The 16,104-nt window shown below is 37.6% G+C and overlaps 1 protein-coding gene across 1 annotated transcript in view; it reads left to right on the forward strand.

The window, feature by feature from the left end:
• The window catches only part of THEMIS (thymocyte selection associated), a 185,513-nt gene that overhangs the window by 21,898 nt on the left and 147,511 nt on the right, over positions 1 to 16,104 (forward strand). Inside the window, exon 2 of the mRNA XM_058566324.1 lies at positions 15,500 to 15,658. Coding sequence (XP_058422307.1) covers positions 15,500 to 15,658 — 159 coding nt within the window. The remainder of the gene's footprint in view (positions 1 to 15,499; positions 15,659 to 16,104) is intronic.

A 16,104-nucleotide genomic window follows, 5' to 3' on the forward strand; every position in this document is an offset into this window, starting at 1 on the left:
GTCGTTATGTGGTGTGTGAATGTATCTAAATTTAAATTAATTAAAGTAAATAAATTTAAAAATTGAGTTCCTCAGTTACATTAGTTACATTTGACGTGCTCATGAGCCTCATGAGGCTATCAGCTGCAGTGTTGGGCAGCTCAAATTATAATATGTCCACCATTGCAGAAAGTTCTGTTGGACAGTGCTGCTCTGGACTCCCTCTTGGAGTCCCATAGGTGATGTGTCAAGGCTTGAGTCTGCTATTGGATCTTTAGTTTCTGTTTGGTTCCTGTTTTTTGTTTCTTCAGTGGGGGTTGGGGTGCACTGCCTCATTACTGCCAGGTGGGGTAGAAGTTCAAGTTCCCCCTTCAGCCTCTGTTGACAGGGGAGGGTATTCTCCTTACTGCCGGTCAGAGTGGGAGTCCTGGCTGCTCACTAGGCCTTCACCAAGACCACCCTTGCTGGGAGGGATAGGAGTGCCTCATTACTCTTGACCTCATTATGCGTGTTCCATGCGTGACCTCCATTTACACCATGTGGTGGGGAAGTGCCTCATTACTTTGGGCAGTAGTGAAAGTCCTAATTTTTCACTGGACGTCCTCTGACATCACCCCAGCGGGGAGAAGAAAGAACATCTCGGTATTGCAGGGTGGGGGTGGAAGTCCTGACTCCCCACTCGGTTTCCCTGACAGAGGGTGGGGGCTCGTTACTGCCTCACAAAGATGCAAGTCTCATCTCTCAAGTCTGCCTTTTCTGACACCACCGCAGCAAAGAGTGGGTGAGTATCTTAAGACCTCATCAAGGGTGGGATTCTAAGGTCTCCACAAAGCCTTTCCTGGGGTGGGTGGTTGTGAAACCAGAATTTTTTTCTGTGGTATTTGGCTTGAGTACAGTGTTTACTGTCAAAAAGTTTGCTGTCTTACCAGGCTGTTACTTTCCTGGTCTTTTGGCTAGAGAGATCAAGATTCGTCGGAACTTTTTTTTTTTTTTGTCTGTACCCCTTGGCATTTCTAGGTTGCCAGCTCCTTCAGCTTCAGGTCTGGGATATATGAGGTTAGGAGAATGTATGTCTACTCCATCTTCCCAGAAACAGATGTCCCAGATGAAGCCTTTTAATACAACTTTACTGTAAGCTTGAGATTCATATGCCCGGCACTCAGTAAATATTTGTTGAATGGTTTAATAAATATATATAGTACAGTTGTACTATTCATGGAGCCCAGAAGCCCAGGCCCTTTATCCTAGTATCATGCATTTTTCTTTCGTAGTAATTATCATTTTGTAATCATATATATGTATGATTCTTTGATCAATATCTTTTACTTCAATATATTAAAAATTTCATGAAGGTTAAGACCACATATTATTCGTTCACCATTACATCAGTAGTACTTATCATAGTCCTTTGGTTTGGCACATAGCATGTATTCAATTAATTTGTCAAATACATTAAAAATGAATAAGTTGATAAATAAACAAATAAACTATCTTTCAGGGCTCCTTTCTGAATGGCAATAGAGCAGTATCCTTGCCTGGTGTAACAGTTACGTCTCGGCCAACCTCCATATGAAAGACAGCGGCTTATCTTTTCCATTAGTAGTCCTCCTGGACTATTCCTCCCAACTGTTTAAATTATGTCAGACACATATAAACAGTGAAATATTTGTTTGGAACATGGGGTAAACAGACAAGGCAGCTTGCAGTCAGAGGTCACCAGCCAAAGCCAGCACTCATCCCACACTCACTTGAGCTCGTCACTTGAAGGAATGAAAAGTTCAATATGTTGGCACTTTTGTAACCCATTTGCGGCGTACCAAGGTTTGTTGGTACAAGTTGCGAGAAAAGTGAGCTTGAATATATCTTTACTCTCAGTCCAAGTCCACCTTCTCAAGTCCCTATTTTCTCTTCTATATATTCTCCTTTTCTTAGGATTATTGACAAAGGAAATATCAATTTTTTATTCAGGGAACACCCCACCCCCATCCGTAAGAGGACACGTCTTTCATCTTGACCAAGACAATTACACCAGCCTACAATAGTATAACACTGTACTGAATTATTCAGTCTTAAACAACATCATATGAAATAATAATGATGACACCAATGACGGCTAATATTTATTAAGCCTTAAATAGATAGGTGCTGACTATGTGCTTAAAAATTGATTATCTTCTTTGATCCTCAAAACAGCTATTTGAGGTAATATTACCATCCTCATTTTAAAGATAAGGAAATTGAGGCACTATCCCACTTTACAAATGAAGATATTGCCTGAGGTCACACATCTATTAACTGTAGATCCTGGATTTGAACTTCACTCTAGAGAAGGCATTCTTATCTGTGATATTTACCTAGTTAAATGCCTAGAAACTAATGGAGAGAGGAATTGTGTGTGTGTGTGTGTGTGTGTGTGTGTGTCTTTAACAATTGTAGCTCTTGAGTGGAGATAAAGATAAGCCCTGAAATTCCATCTTACAGTCTCAACCTCAGCAACAGACCTCCTGTCTTTGGTGTTTCAAATAAAAATATACATTCTTTTCCCCATAAGCCAATGTAAGATTTACAGGCACAGTGCAGCCTAATTTAAATCATGAAATATACATATTTTTCTCTCACCTTTTAGATCAGAGACTGTTAGCTGTTCCCCTAACTATATCTGTTCTCTCCTGCTTCCGTAGTAACAGAGGTTAAGCTGTGAACACAGCTGCCCAGCTAATGATGATATTGCACAGCTCTCTTGAAGCTTGACGTGGCCACTTGATTAAGTTTTGGCCCGCAGGTTGTGAAAGTATTTGAGGTGTGAAATTTCTATTACATACCACTAAAACAAAAGGAATGTTTCCTCCTTTTCCTCGTCTCTCTTTCTCACTAGGTGAAATTCAGACACGATGGTAGGAGCTGGAACAGCGATCTTAGGACATCAGACAGAAGCCTTATGTTAAAGAGGCCAGAATAGCAACACAAAAAAGCTGGATCCTATGAGGATTCCATATAAAGGCTGACAAGTTACCTCTGGGTTGTTACTTGAGAGAGAAATATTTCCTGTTTAAGCAACTGCTGTTGGGATTTGTTTCAGCAGCTGAATTTGGGTTTTTGGGGTGGGTTCACAACCATTCATTATTTTGTTTCTCCAAGTAGAGAAAGAGTTTTGACTCAAACATACCAATTAATATTAAAGAGAAATCGCTTGGCTAAACACAGCTACATTCAAGTCAATCGTTGCCTCAAAGTTTTCTCAAGAAAAATGGTTTATATAAGTAAAAAAACTCTAGGTTTTTTTGCACCAGAAGAAAGGAACAGTCTTCAGAAAGGAGTAGTCAAATCTCCTTTTCCATGTCACAGAAAACCATTTTTTCTTGGCTACTATCGGTTCTATCAAAGATTCAAAAATCTTTAGTAGGCTTAGCTACAATTCTTTGTGCCTGGCATCAGTACCTACTGTTTTACTTGTTTTTGTTCTTTACTATTTATGTGTGACTTCTTTTTTTTTTTTTAATTATTATATTTTATTTGTTGAAACCCAGTTTTAAAGATTTTATTTATTTATGTTTCCCCCCAAAGCCCCAGTAGATCGTTGTATGTCATAGCTGCACATCCTTCTAGTTGCTGTATGTGAGACGAGGCCTCAGCATGGCCGGAGAAGCGGTGCGTTGGTGCACGCCCGGGATCCGAACCCCGGGCCGCCAGTAGCGGAGTGCGCGCACTCAACCGCTAAGCCACGGGACCGGCCCCTATGTGTGACTTCTATCTCCAGCTACCTAGAATGTAAACTTCTCAAAGAGAGGGATTCTTTGTTTGATTTTTGTTGGTTTGTTTGGTTGGTTGGTTGGGTTTTTGTATCATTAGATAGTTTCTGGTATTGTGCTTTTCATTGTGTAGGATCTCAGTGGATGATAGTAACTGATTAATAAGAGGACTGGAAATTATTTCAATATTATACCTGTCAGCTCAATTTGGTATGAAACTTTCCTCATTGTTTTCAAAACTTTATAGAAATATGGGGACAGTGAGCTCTTTCACAGAAGTGTGATTTAATATTTAGCATGCATGTTAGAATTTTATTGTATTTTAAAATTTCTCAATCTGACTTTTTAAACATAAAATTTAAAATATTTATCATTCTTAAAAATAAATGATACTGAAATTTTATCTGTTGTAGACTTGTTATGATGAGAAAAGCCTTATAATAAAGAGGTAATTTGATCTGCAAAAATAAATTAGGCTATTAAGTCACATAACTATACAATGATGTTAATCAGTGTTTATTTTAGAATTTTTACTCACTGAATAAAACTATAGACATTTTGGGTAGGCAACTTATAATTAATATTGCATTTTATAGAAGGAACTTAAGTACATTTAATATATTTTGAAGACAAGATAGATCTTTAATCTTCTCTCTTTACTATATCAATTTTTTTTTAATTCTTCAATAAATCAGAAAACAAAGAAAGAGAAAGCAAGGCAAAAAAAGAAAAAAGAAAACGAAGAAAATTTACGGTATAAATCAGATACAATACTTACAAATGTAAGGAGGATGAGTTTCATCATTGTGCATTTCCACCCAAATACAGATATTGAACACTTTCCTTATCAAATTATCAATGCACTTCTGGGAACCAAGGATCCCACTCTCTGTTACAAATGACTGGGTGTATTGAAAAGAGAATGCAAATGCTATACAACTAATGTGAAATTGATGAAGTGAAATTTTTCTCAAAGTTAAAAACATCACTCCCATATAAACATAAAACGAACATGTGAAAGATTTTATTTAACTCTTTAAATGAGAGAACCAGTGAGATATTAACACCATTTCAAACACACACACACACACTCAAGCAAAAATACAATCAGAAATGCTGAAATGAATTTTCCAGTATTCAAACACAATTATCATCCTCAAATATGTAGTGTTTAGGGCTATCTTTTCCATAAGGCATAGGTCAATTGTATATATACCGGAAAAAAATTATTTTTAGTTCACTGGAAAATAATCATTTGCATTGCTATGGCTAAGTATCATTTACATTTCTATCAATTATCTAAATGTCATTATAATGTCATTCAAAGTTGCATACCTCTATAGAATCAGGTAATTCTCAAAAGATCTGCTAGACAATATACAGCTCTCTACAGAAAGGACATCTATTATTCTTTTTTGCTCTTTATGAGCCTTGGACAGCTTTTTCTCAACAAGCTTTAACAAAGTGTTGAGACATGGTGTGCAGTAAAGGGTTAGCTCGGTAGGCCTTGGATGTTCGAACTCTGTACATTCTAAAGAAAGAATCCTTTGCCTCGTTGGAGTATCCCGCCGGATAGGGGTGTCTTTGTACACTTTGGAACTTGGGCCACTCTAGATAGCTTATGTTAACAATGTGACTTTTGGTGAATGCCAGTTCTTGTTTGACTGGGGTCCTGGGTCATGCTGTATAAATTTGACCTCTGAAGGGGTTACTGAACATTGAGTAGTTAAGATCAGTCATATGGGCACTCTATGCCTATGTGACTGAGCTCTAATAAAATCCCTGGAAACCAAGGCTCAGGTGAGCTTCCCTGGTTGCCAATAGTTCATATATGTTGTCATCCACCGTAGCTGGGAGAATTAAGCTCTGTCCATGTGACTCCACTGGGATAGGAGTGGAAACTTGTCTCAGACTCTGCTCTATGCACTTTTATCTGTGATTTTAATCTGTAGCATTTCTCTGTAATAAACTGTGCGTGTAAGTATAACAGCTCTTCTGAGTTCTGTGAGTCCTTCTAGTAAGTAGTCAAACCTCAGGGTGGATGTAGGGGCCTGTGAAACACATGGGTAGACATCATTTTTGCTGGACATTCATACAGCCTTTGAAGGAGGCCCTCAACAGACAGAAGTGAGAAGATGAGAAACTGAGCATGTTTTTTCACGTTAATTTAGTGCTTATTAGAGTGCTCAATTGTCATAGACTGCAGTCACAGCTTCCTGAAGCTGATCATAGACGATGCGGGGTAGGCTGTTTATGGTAGTCTCTGTACCTCTCCACATGATGTCTCCAAATCAGGTCCAACTAATCTTCTCCAGGATGACTTTCCATTAAACTCACCTCTCTCCTTCCCAGCTGGTCTCCCATAAGATAGCCTGGGATTCTTCTATTCTCTTTAAAAATTAACTTCAAAGTATAAATTCAATGTCCTTCTTCCTTAGGACCTGGCTTTCACTTCTCTCAATAAGAAATGGCTCTTGTAAATCAAAAGCTTTGATTTACAAAACTATTTTTTTTCTTGATGCGGCACAAAGAGCAAATTTTGGAAATAAAAAATAGAATATTAGATTTCTTTGCATTTTTGCAATTTAAAAAATAATCCTAATTTTCTTTGCAGCCAGGCAGGAAATTCCTTTATGTCATGTACTGAGTCCTCCTTGTTACAATCTACTATGTGATATCTTCCATTATTTGATTCTTATATTCACATAAAAAGATTTTGGCAATTGTGAAAAAACATTTTCCCCTTCCAATAAAGTCTATTGTTTCAAGATTATTATCTCCCCAGGTATTCAAAAATTCTTTGAGTCTCAGAACTAAACAATGACTAAATCTCTCTCCTTTCCTGGGGAAATAATCTTCATGTCTTGCCTTTAATGGTGGAAGGAATGAAGAGGAAGAATCCAGCTACTAGAAGGTATTATTTCCTTAAATTTACTACTAGACTTTAGAACGTTTTTATTGTTTCTACTACAGAAATTCCTTTGACTCATTGGTTGGCAAAGCCAAATGTTGCTAGTATGAAATGGCTGCCTTGTTCCTCATGCAAAGATTTTTAGTTTCATGGCAGGAAACCTCCTTTGAACATCCCTGACAGGTACTGTTGAGCCTCCCCTGGAACACTCAAGGGCACACATTTTTGAGAGGCATGATGCCATGTTGCACAACTTCAAGAATCCCATTCACATCCATGTAAGTTGTGCTTCAAGTAGTTTTTTTTTTATTTTATAATTTTACATATTTTTTCCCCCAAAGCCCCAGTAGATAGTTGTATGTCATAGCTGCACTTCCTTCTAGTTGCTGTATGTGGGACGCGGCCTCAGCATGGCTGGAGGAGCAGTGTGTCGGTGCGCGCCCGGGATCTGAACCCAGGGCCACCAGCAGCGGAGTGCGCGCACTTAACCGCTAAGCCACGGGGCCGGGCCTCAAGTAGTTTTATAATGGGCAACCTATGCTGTAAACAGTGGCCCTAGACATATTTCAATTATTTGACAGATTGGTTTGTTATAAAGGACAACTAGTGACAGCTATCTTCAAACATTTTAAGGCTGCTATGTAGAAGAAAGAAATAGCTGTTTTCTGTATGATTCCAAAGGCTAAAAGTAGTTCTAATGTGTATATTCTGTAGGAACACATATAACACTTAATCAAATACAGAGTTTTTTAGCAGTGAGAATTGCTCTAAAGTAGAGTAGGTCACTTTAAAATAATTGGATTTCTATCAGTGAAAGTCTTCAAATATATTTTGGACAACCACTTGGTAGAGACATTGTATAAAGACTCAGTCATTGTAATACGTTAGTAGGATTAGATGGTATTTAAGATCCTGTCTGACTCTGAGACTCAATGATTCAAGAGATCATTAGAATTCATGGCACTTTGCTTAGAGATGTAAATGAAATTGAAACTCATCCTACAGCTACCATCCGGCTCTATCAAGTTGTGATTATTATCAAGTTAGATGTTTTATGCCTCAATTTAGAGAGCTGCCCTGGAAAAAATGATGGATTGAGGGAGTCTGTTTTCTTCTTCCAGATTTCTTTTAACTAAGCCTTTGGGAGTAAATGAGCCCAATCTGAGGATTAAAATCTTTAAAAATAAATATCATCCAAGGGGGCTTAAAGAATGCAAGATAAGTCACAGAGCAGGACTGGGCTGGGAATAATTTATACCCGGTATGCCGTCTTCAATTGATAGATAGTCACCGGGAACTTTATGTTGAGGAGGATTATTAGGACTCATCTGGATTCAGCTGAAAATGTGCTATGGATGATTAGCCACGGGAAGGAAAAATGGTAGAATATGGTTTAGATATTTGCCATCTCTCTCCTGGAGAATACCTGGCACACTAGTTAGGTAGAACTCACAGAATTCATCTCCTAGGTGATTTGACCTGCTTGTGGCTTTAGACCTTAGCTGTGTAGGTCCAACAACTCAAAGCATCCGGGGTCAATTAGGTTCAAGCACTGCCTCATACAACTCAGAAGAGTATAATGTACAAATCAGAATGCCAATGTAATAACTTGCAATTAGAACTATTACTGTCAAGTTGATTAAAATTCCTGTGTCCTTTAGTCAGGGTACTCAGGCTACTGGTGACATTGAGATGGATGAGTTAATAATACCGATTACGACTTTGTGTATTAGGTTATAACTTTCCTTTTTCCAGTGTGTTCAAATTTTACTCTAACTCCCTGAGACTACATCCTGGTTCCCTACACTGACTGTGGTCATATGTTTTTACTTAATGTTTTAGGAAGTGCTTCTCAAACTATCTGTGGTGAAGGTCCAATTTCTTTTCTTTTCCAATTCACTATGTACTGATACTTTAATAAAATGCAATATAAATTAATTATTATAAAAATAAAAGTTAAAAAAAGACAAAAAATAGGGCTGGCCCCGTGGCTTTGTGGTTAAGTGAGCACGCTCCGATGCTGGTGGCCCGGGTTCGGATCCCGGGCGCACACTGAGGCACCACTTCTCTGTCCATCCTGAGGCCGAGTCCCACATACAGCAACTAGAAGGATGTGCAGCTATGGCATACAACTATCTACTGGGGCTTTGGGGGGAAAAATAAATAAATAAAATCTTTAAAAAAAAAAGACAAAAAATAAAGCATATTTTTTATTATTTAATTTAACAGACATAAAATAACTTCAAAATTCCTATAAAAGTTTCTAAACCTTTACTCTCAATTTCTAAATTGAAATTCTGCATTTCATAAGCAGAATAGCTAATACAGGCTTCAATGCTGATGAACTTAAGGAAAATTTATAATATAGTGAAGCTTTCTTTTGTATACATTGGATGAACATACCATAGCACATTGGAGTCCATGTGCAATCAATTTAATCAGTATATTTTTATTTATTAAATGGGATGTAGAGAACAGGTTTATGTTTTTAAATGGCTATAGAGGTCTATAGTAGCTTTATTTAACATTTAGGATATGAAACATAGGCAGGTATATTAAAGTATAGAAAATGTACTTGAAACCAAGTCTTTCCTAAAACAAGAAACCAACTCCCAAGGCAAAGTTGTTTATTAAGAAATTATAACATTATTTATGATGTCATTTTGAGGGTTAAACTTTGGTAAAATGTGGGGAATATTTGGTTAATAATAGTGTCAGGAGGTGCAGAACCACTGAATTGTTCCATTGTCACAAGGAAACGTTTCGTAGATGCGTGAGAAGGATATTCATTTCGTACCCACACATCCCAAATCCCTTTGCTCTGATAATTGTTAACACAAAGAGCTGCAATGATGACTTCTATCATAACACCAACTTGCAAACCCTTTTATCAGTTTTCTTTAATCTTTGAACTGATTCTGCCATTAAACAAACATCAAGTTGTTAGCTGGTATATGAAACTGAATCTCCCTTCCTCAACCACTAAAACTTAGTCATTTCAATGCCACACACTTCACTCAGAGTGGTTGAAAAGTTGGGCATTTTCTTGTTTCTGGTCTCACTGTGATTTTAATCTGCTTTATTGACTCGCAGGCTCCAGCCTTACATTGCTTCCCTATGTTCCAACTTTTTAAGACTCACCAACATTCACAATCGTCTCTGGCACACTCCTGTCTTTAAACTTGACTTCCTGGATCACACTTAAACCCCCAATTCACAAGAAGAACCCCATATTCTTAGAGGTAAGAGAGATTATACCTTGGCTCTTCTTAGAGTGGCCATGATTTTTCTTACTACCTGTTGTCAATGTTTTGCCCTCCTTATACTGAAATTTTGGCAGATGGGAAGAGAGTTTCTATGACCTCGAAAGATCATTTCCTATCAATGTTCAGATATATCTCTCTGTGGTATAGCCGGTATCTAACTGGTAGAATCCACCCCTAGTAAAGTCGTGAGCTTGCTGTTTAACGCTTACTTATTTGTACACTGCATTCAAATATCACACTCATCTCTTCTTAGATGTATTCTTCATGTAGTGGGAATGACTTTGTCTCTGCCTTACAGGGGATAGAGACAGCTCTTTATGGGAGACTGGCCATGTATATGTCTGTCTGTTGCAACCGTAGTTCCCTTGAAGCTTCATTCCTATGATGAACTATCTAGAGATTCATTTGGAAAATTGAATGTATCACTATAATGGTCTCTTAATGCCTTATCAATCACAAAGGCTAGGGACGATATTGCCAATAAAATAATTTCACACCTATATGTTTCCTTTGTGGAAATGCTCCTTCTTGGTAATTTGCCCTATTCTTGAGCAAAGAATAATCGTACCTATTTGTGAGGAGCAAAGATACATCTCCACTGCCATCCTCAGTCTGATGCGGTTCTATATACACTGTCGTACAATATCAATCATACTTTACAGATGTAATTTCCAAACTCCTCCAAACATATCTCAGATCGTTTCAGGAACCTCACCCTCAAGTAGAGCAATATAAACATAGTGAACATATGGTAAAGTGGTAAACTTAACAAGTAGAGATGTGTATTATAGAATGACCCACTCTTAATGTCCCTTGTCTAGGGAGTTCACAACGTGACCAGCTAATCTCACATATACTTGCACATTTGATATTAGACATACTAAATGAAGACAGAACCCATGCCAAAGCCTTGGGTTGATCATGCTTTAACCTTTGATGTAGAAGAACTTCTACTATATTCATAATAATTTACTGTCATTTTACAGCAAAGCTAAGTTATAACTCAACATTCACTAAGGATTTACTAAGTGACAAAACCTGCAGTATTAGCTCTGTGTATGTGAGGAGAGGTATACATACAGTTAAGATGGTACCTCTTCTCTAGAAACTCATAATAAATTCTAAAATATGCATAATATCAATGGTCAGAAAATAATACTCTGATAGCAGGCTGTGATAATAATCACATAGGGGCTATCATGGAGATATACGCAAGGTGCTATTAGAACACAGAGGAAAGAATTAATTCTGTCTTAGGTGTCGAGAGCAGGGAATGCTTTGAGGAAGACAATGAACATGAGCTGAATCTTTAGGATTGGTTGAATTTTGACAGCCTAATAAGGGATGAGGGGCCCGGTATGTTAGGGGAGGGAATGGGGAATGGAGGGAATGGGTGCATCTTGTGTAAAGGGAAAAAAATCTCTAAACGATGTAAATTTCCTCTTTCTGACTGCCACACATTTTTAACTTTGTACAAGAAATGGAAGAAAATCTGTTGAACCAATTGTTTTGGCTGTTCCGATGTGATCACAGCATTGCTTGTGTGGATTGTCAAATAAGGGATGAGCTCATAAGAGAATATTAATGTGTCATTTTTATTGAGCAAAGTAGCATTACAGAAAAGGTGATTTCAAAGGCACAGGGCTCTTTCATTACAGCCTTCAGGGGCGATGTTTGATCACTGAAAACAGGCTGCTTTGTTCCCGTTTTCTCTGATGTTTGGCATTATCCTGAATACATATGCTCTGACTTGGAAAGAATCAGTCTGGAAAGATTTAATAGATTCGAGCTTTGCATATTCAAAATACATGTCTTGTGGTTAAAATGAAATGAAAACTATTTTAATATCTGTATCTACATATACACAAACACATAGTTCAGACACACATCTCAACACATTTTTAAAAGGCAATTACACATAATATATGTGCTTGTTCTGAGATTATGAAAGTTGGCTTTTTTTTTTTTTGTGAGGAAGACCAGCCCTGAGCTAACATCCAATGCCAATCCTCCTCTTTTTTGCTGAGGAAGACTGGCCCTGGGCTAACATCGGTGCCCATCTGCCTCTACTTTAGATGGGACGCCACCACAGCATGGCTTAACAAGCGGTGTGTCGGTGCGCGCCTGGCATCCGAACTGGCAAACCCTGGGCAGCCTCAGCGGAGTGCACACAGTTAACCGCTTGTGCCACCAGGCCGGCCCCCTGAAAGTTGGCTATTTTTAAAATTAATCATTTATATTTTCACTGAGGAAAAAATATATTTTGAGAGACATTGTATTGATGATAACAAAGTACAAGAACCCTTCAAACTTGAGGGATTTGAGATTTGCTGTATGTTCTTGTCGCCTATCATGGATACCACTTTCTAGTGTCGGACATTGCTGACCACTCTCTTTCTTAAAAGTGAATTAACAGCTTTCTTGCTTAGAGAAAATTGGAAGTCACAAAGAATTAAAGATAAATGTTAAAGATTAACATTTGCTTGAGGTTCTTGTTCTTACATGACTGAAAGAAAAGATTTTTTTTTTTTCCCAAAAGGAGATAGATGCTTGGAAAGAGAACTGAAGAGTCAAAAGCATTTTGTGTGATGACTAAAACTCACAGTATTTTCTCTTCATGAATTCTGGCTTATATTCCCTGTGAATTGGTGTGTAATCTCACATAACTTCATCTTTTAATTTGGAATTACAGTGGAACCTGTGAAAGAAAAATGGCATTCCAAGTCAGTCAGTTTGATATACATTACATCTACAATTAGACACTCATTGCATTGAAATTAAGCCAAAAAGACTTGAGCTGAAATGGGATAGGTTAAATTACATTCTATTTCGTGTGACAAAGAAAAATCTTACCATGTCACTTTCCTGTTTAAAATCCTTCCTTTTCCCTGTCCCCACGGACAACATCCTCCACCTCAATGGCACTAAATGCTTCCTCTGCCTGGCGTGTCCTTCCCTCTTGGGTTAGTTTTGCAACAAGCTCAGAACAGAAACTATTTCAGTTACACATTTGTTGCCTAGACCAGTGCTTTTCAAACCTTAATGTGCTTATGAATCATCTGGGGATCTTATTAAAAATGCAGGTTCTGATTCAGCCAGTCTGGGGTCTGGCCAAGATTCTAACAAGTTCCCAGGGGATGCCGTAGACCACAATTTGGATAGCAAGCACCTAGATACCTATGACCTCTCATTAAATTGGTATTAGTTCTTGGTCCCTGATAACTGAAAATGTAGATTATCTGACTTTGAGTTTGCTTCAGACTTCAATCGGCTTTTGTGTTTGTTGGTAATTTCATAAAGACATTGCATGATGTGGACTCCCTCTACTTCTCTAGGCTCCTTTCTTACCACTTCCTCTTTCTTACTTTACATTTGAGACATAACAAACTACTTGAAGTTTCCAGAATGTATCAGGCTCTTTCACATCTCAGTGCCGTTTCAAATACTATTTCTTCTCCCTCTTCTAACATCTTGTGATGCTTCCTTTAAAACTCAGCTGTCATCTCCTCCAGGAATCCTTCCTTAATGTCTTTCTCAAGTAATTGCTTAATTAAATATCTTCAATATACTCCCACAATGCCCTGTATTTCCTATATTATAACTTTCTCATACTGCGTTGCAATTGTCGGCTTACTGTCTCATCCCTTCAAGACAGTGTTTCAATGGGGGAAGAGATTATACATTTCATCTCTGATACCTACTGCCAGTCAAAATACCTGACACATAGTAGGTTTTCATGAAAGTTTGAAGAATGAATGAGGAGGGGAGGTTGATGTGTTGTAATTATGCAAAAATATAATGTAATATTTTGTTTCATGAAGCTTAAAATTGAATTGGGAGTAATAAAAACTAAAGTCATAAAAAGTTAAGTACAGGATGAGATAATACTGCAGATGTAAAATGTTAGTATGTGATTATTGCCAAATGAGGATCATAGAAAATAACTCTTCTGAGTTCATTGGAGGAAAATGTCACTGTGAATTTATTATTATATTTTAATATCCTAATTTGTTCCACAAAGGATTTGAGATGGCTGACAACACTATGCATTCGAGTTAATGAAAAGTGTGAACAAATATGTAGTTAAAGGAATAGTATGGAAAAAGGAGGGAGTTGTGAAAGTTTATATTCAAAACTTGAGGAGCAGATATATTAGCATGTCTGCAAAAATGATCCTCATTAAATAATGGGCAGTAAGGTTGGTGGCTGGATTTTCGCTTCCACTCTCTGCTGGGGAGGCTGACTTCTGTGGAGGCATGCGCAGCCCGCTTGTCCTCTGGCTTCTGGCTGGATTTGGCCAGTGCGGTGCCTGGCGGAGAATCAGATGGAGGGAGAAGAGTGAGGTCAGGACATTTACTTTCTTGCGTTGCCTAGAACTGGCTGTGTCTCTGTGTAAATTGCTCCTTTGTTAAAACCTCCTCAAATTACTCTATTTTGTGTGCTCCTTGCTCCCTGTTGAGACTCTGATACAATCACAGAGTTGTTTAAAGCTAGATTGCATGCCAGGCTTGACAACTTTTATGATAACCATTATTGCTGTAAAAATGTTTTAAGTGCTTGCTGTATGTCAGGCAAGATTCTATGAGGAGGGGGTTCAATAGAGAAAAATTCAGAAAACAGACAAACCAACCTAAAACCTTATGCTCATATGGTTCACATCTTAGTGTAGTAAAGAGGATATAAATCATAGTGGAGGTAAGGAAAAATTGATATGTTTCAACCCCCACAGTTCTGTAGCCTTTAGTTTACTGTTCAACTGTGAAGTGATAATATCCCAGAGATGTCGTTTTCCGATTGTTCCTTTTCACTAAGAGTAGATTATCCAGAACTTTTTTCTCCTCTGTCCTGTTGCTCACCTTCTGGTTATTTCACTGCTCACTGTTCTTCCACCAGGAGATATAAAAGGAAAACAAATGGATGAAAAGCTTAGCTTTAGCATTTATGATAAAAGATTCGTTAGGAAGGAGGCTGAATCCTGAACTAAAATGAAGCTTTTCAGTTTATCTGGGCTGGTCTGCCCCCTACTGCCATAAAGATATTGAGAGTTGTTTCCAGCTTGACAAAAATCAAGAGATAAAATGGACAAAAAGCCTTATATTCATGATGATGGAGAGAACCAGGTCTAACAAATAGATATGATGCTCTTATATAAAGCCCTGGCGTGCAAACCCTCAGTCTTTAGGTCTTAGATTGTATTACAACCTTGTTTGTAGTACTTACTTAGGTCATTGTTGACTCATATGAGCCTAAAATTCTGTGACCTAGCAAAAATAGATCATAAATCCCAGCAGGGGCAGACATGTTTGTAGTTTGACCTTGGAAAGATGAGCTGAAGGGACTGAGGAAACCGTAAATTCAATTTACAATAATAACAAACACAAGGTTGTTTTTACTTTGCCCAGTGGATGAAGTGAAAATCTAATATTTTTCTTGGGACATGCTGTACATTTTGCCAAGCTTGATTAAATTCCTATTTAGTAGGTAGCTAAGAGAGAAACTGAATAAAAACACTTCATATGAGGTTTTTGACTCCAGCTTTGTTCTTCGTTATTGAATTCTTTTTTAAAGGCCCTTTTTACTCTTCTTTTTTTCAGGTTCTATTTATGAAATGTTTGGAAATGAATGCTGTTTGTCGACAGGAGAAGTGATTAAAATTACTGGCCTCAAAATTAAGAAGATCATAGCTGAAATCTGTGAGCACATTGAAGGTTGTGAGTCTCCACAATCATTTGAACTGCCGATGAATTTTCCAGGTACAGTATATTGTAACCATTCCTCATTTGTAAAACCATATTATTAATAGATATAAACATCTACACAATTAAAAACAATGAAAAGGTGGTCTTTTTTTCACTAGTGCAGTGGGTGAAAACAATCAGAATTCTTATAATTCAGTGATTTTAGGAACTAAAACTAATAAGTAGGAAAGTAAGGCAATTACTTTCTCCCCTTTTCAATAAACGTCCTTTACTTAGGACTTAATCTTTTCTGTTAACAGACATTTAGAGTTTCAACTATATGCACCACTAGCTGTGCTGGATAGTGGGGATAAAGAAAATAAAGACATATTTTTGTAAGTTATGTAGAACTAATTCATATCTCTTAAACATATCTATCCTCTTTATTCCTCTTCCGTTATTCTAGTTCTCTGGGTCCCTGCTAAACTTCTCTGTCTGATCTTACTTGTCTCATTAACTCT

This window comes from Diceros bicornis, chromosome 23 (assembly GCF_020826845.1).
Source record: "Diceros bicornis minor isolate mBicDic1 chromosome 23, mDicBic1.mat.cur, whole genome shotgun sequence".
Classification (NCBI taxonomy): domain Eukaryota; kingdom Metazoa; phylum Chordata; class Mammalia; order Perissodactyla; family Rhinocerotidae; genus Diceros; species Diceros bicornis.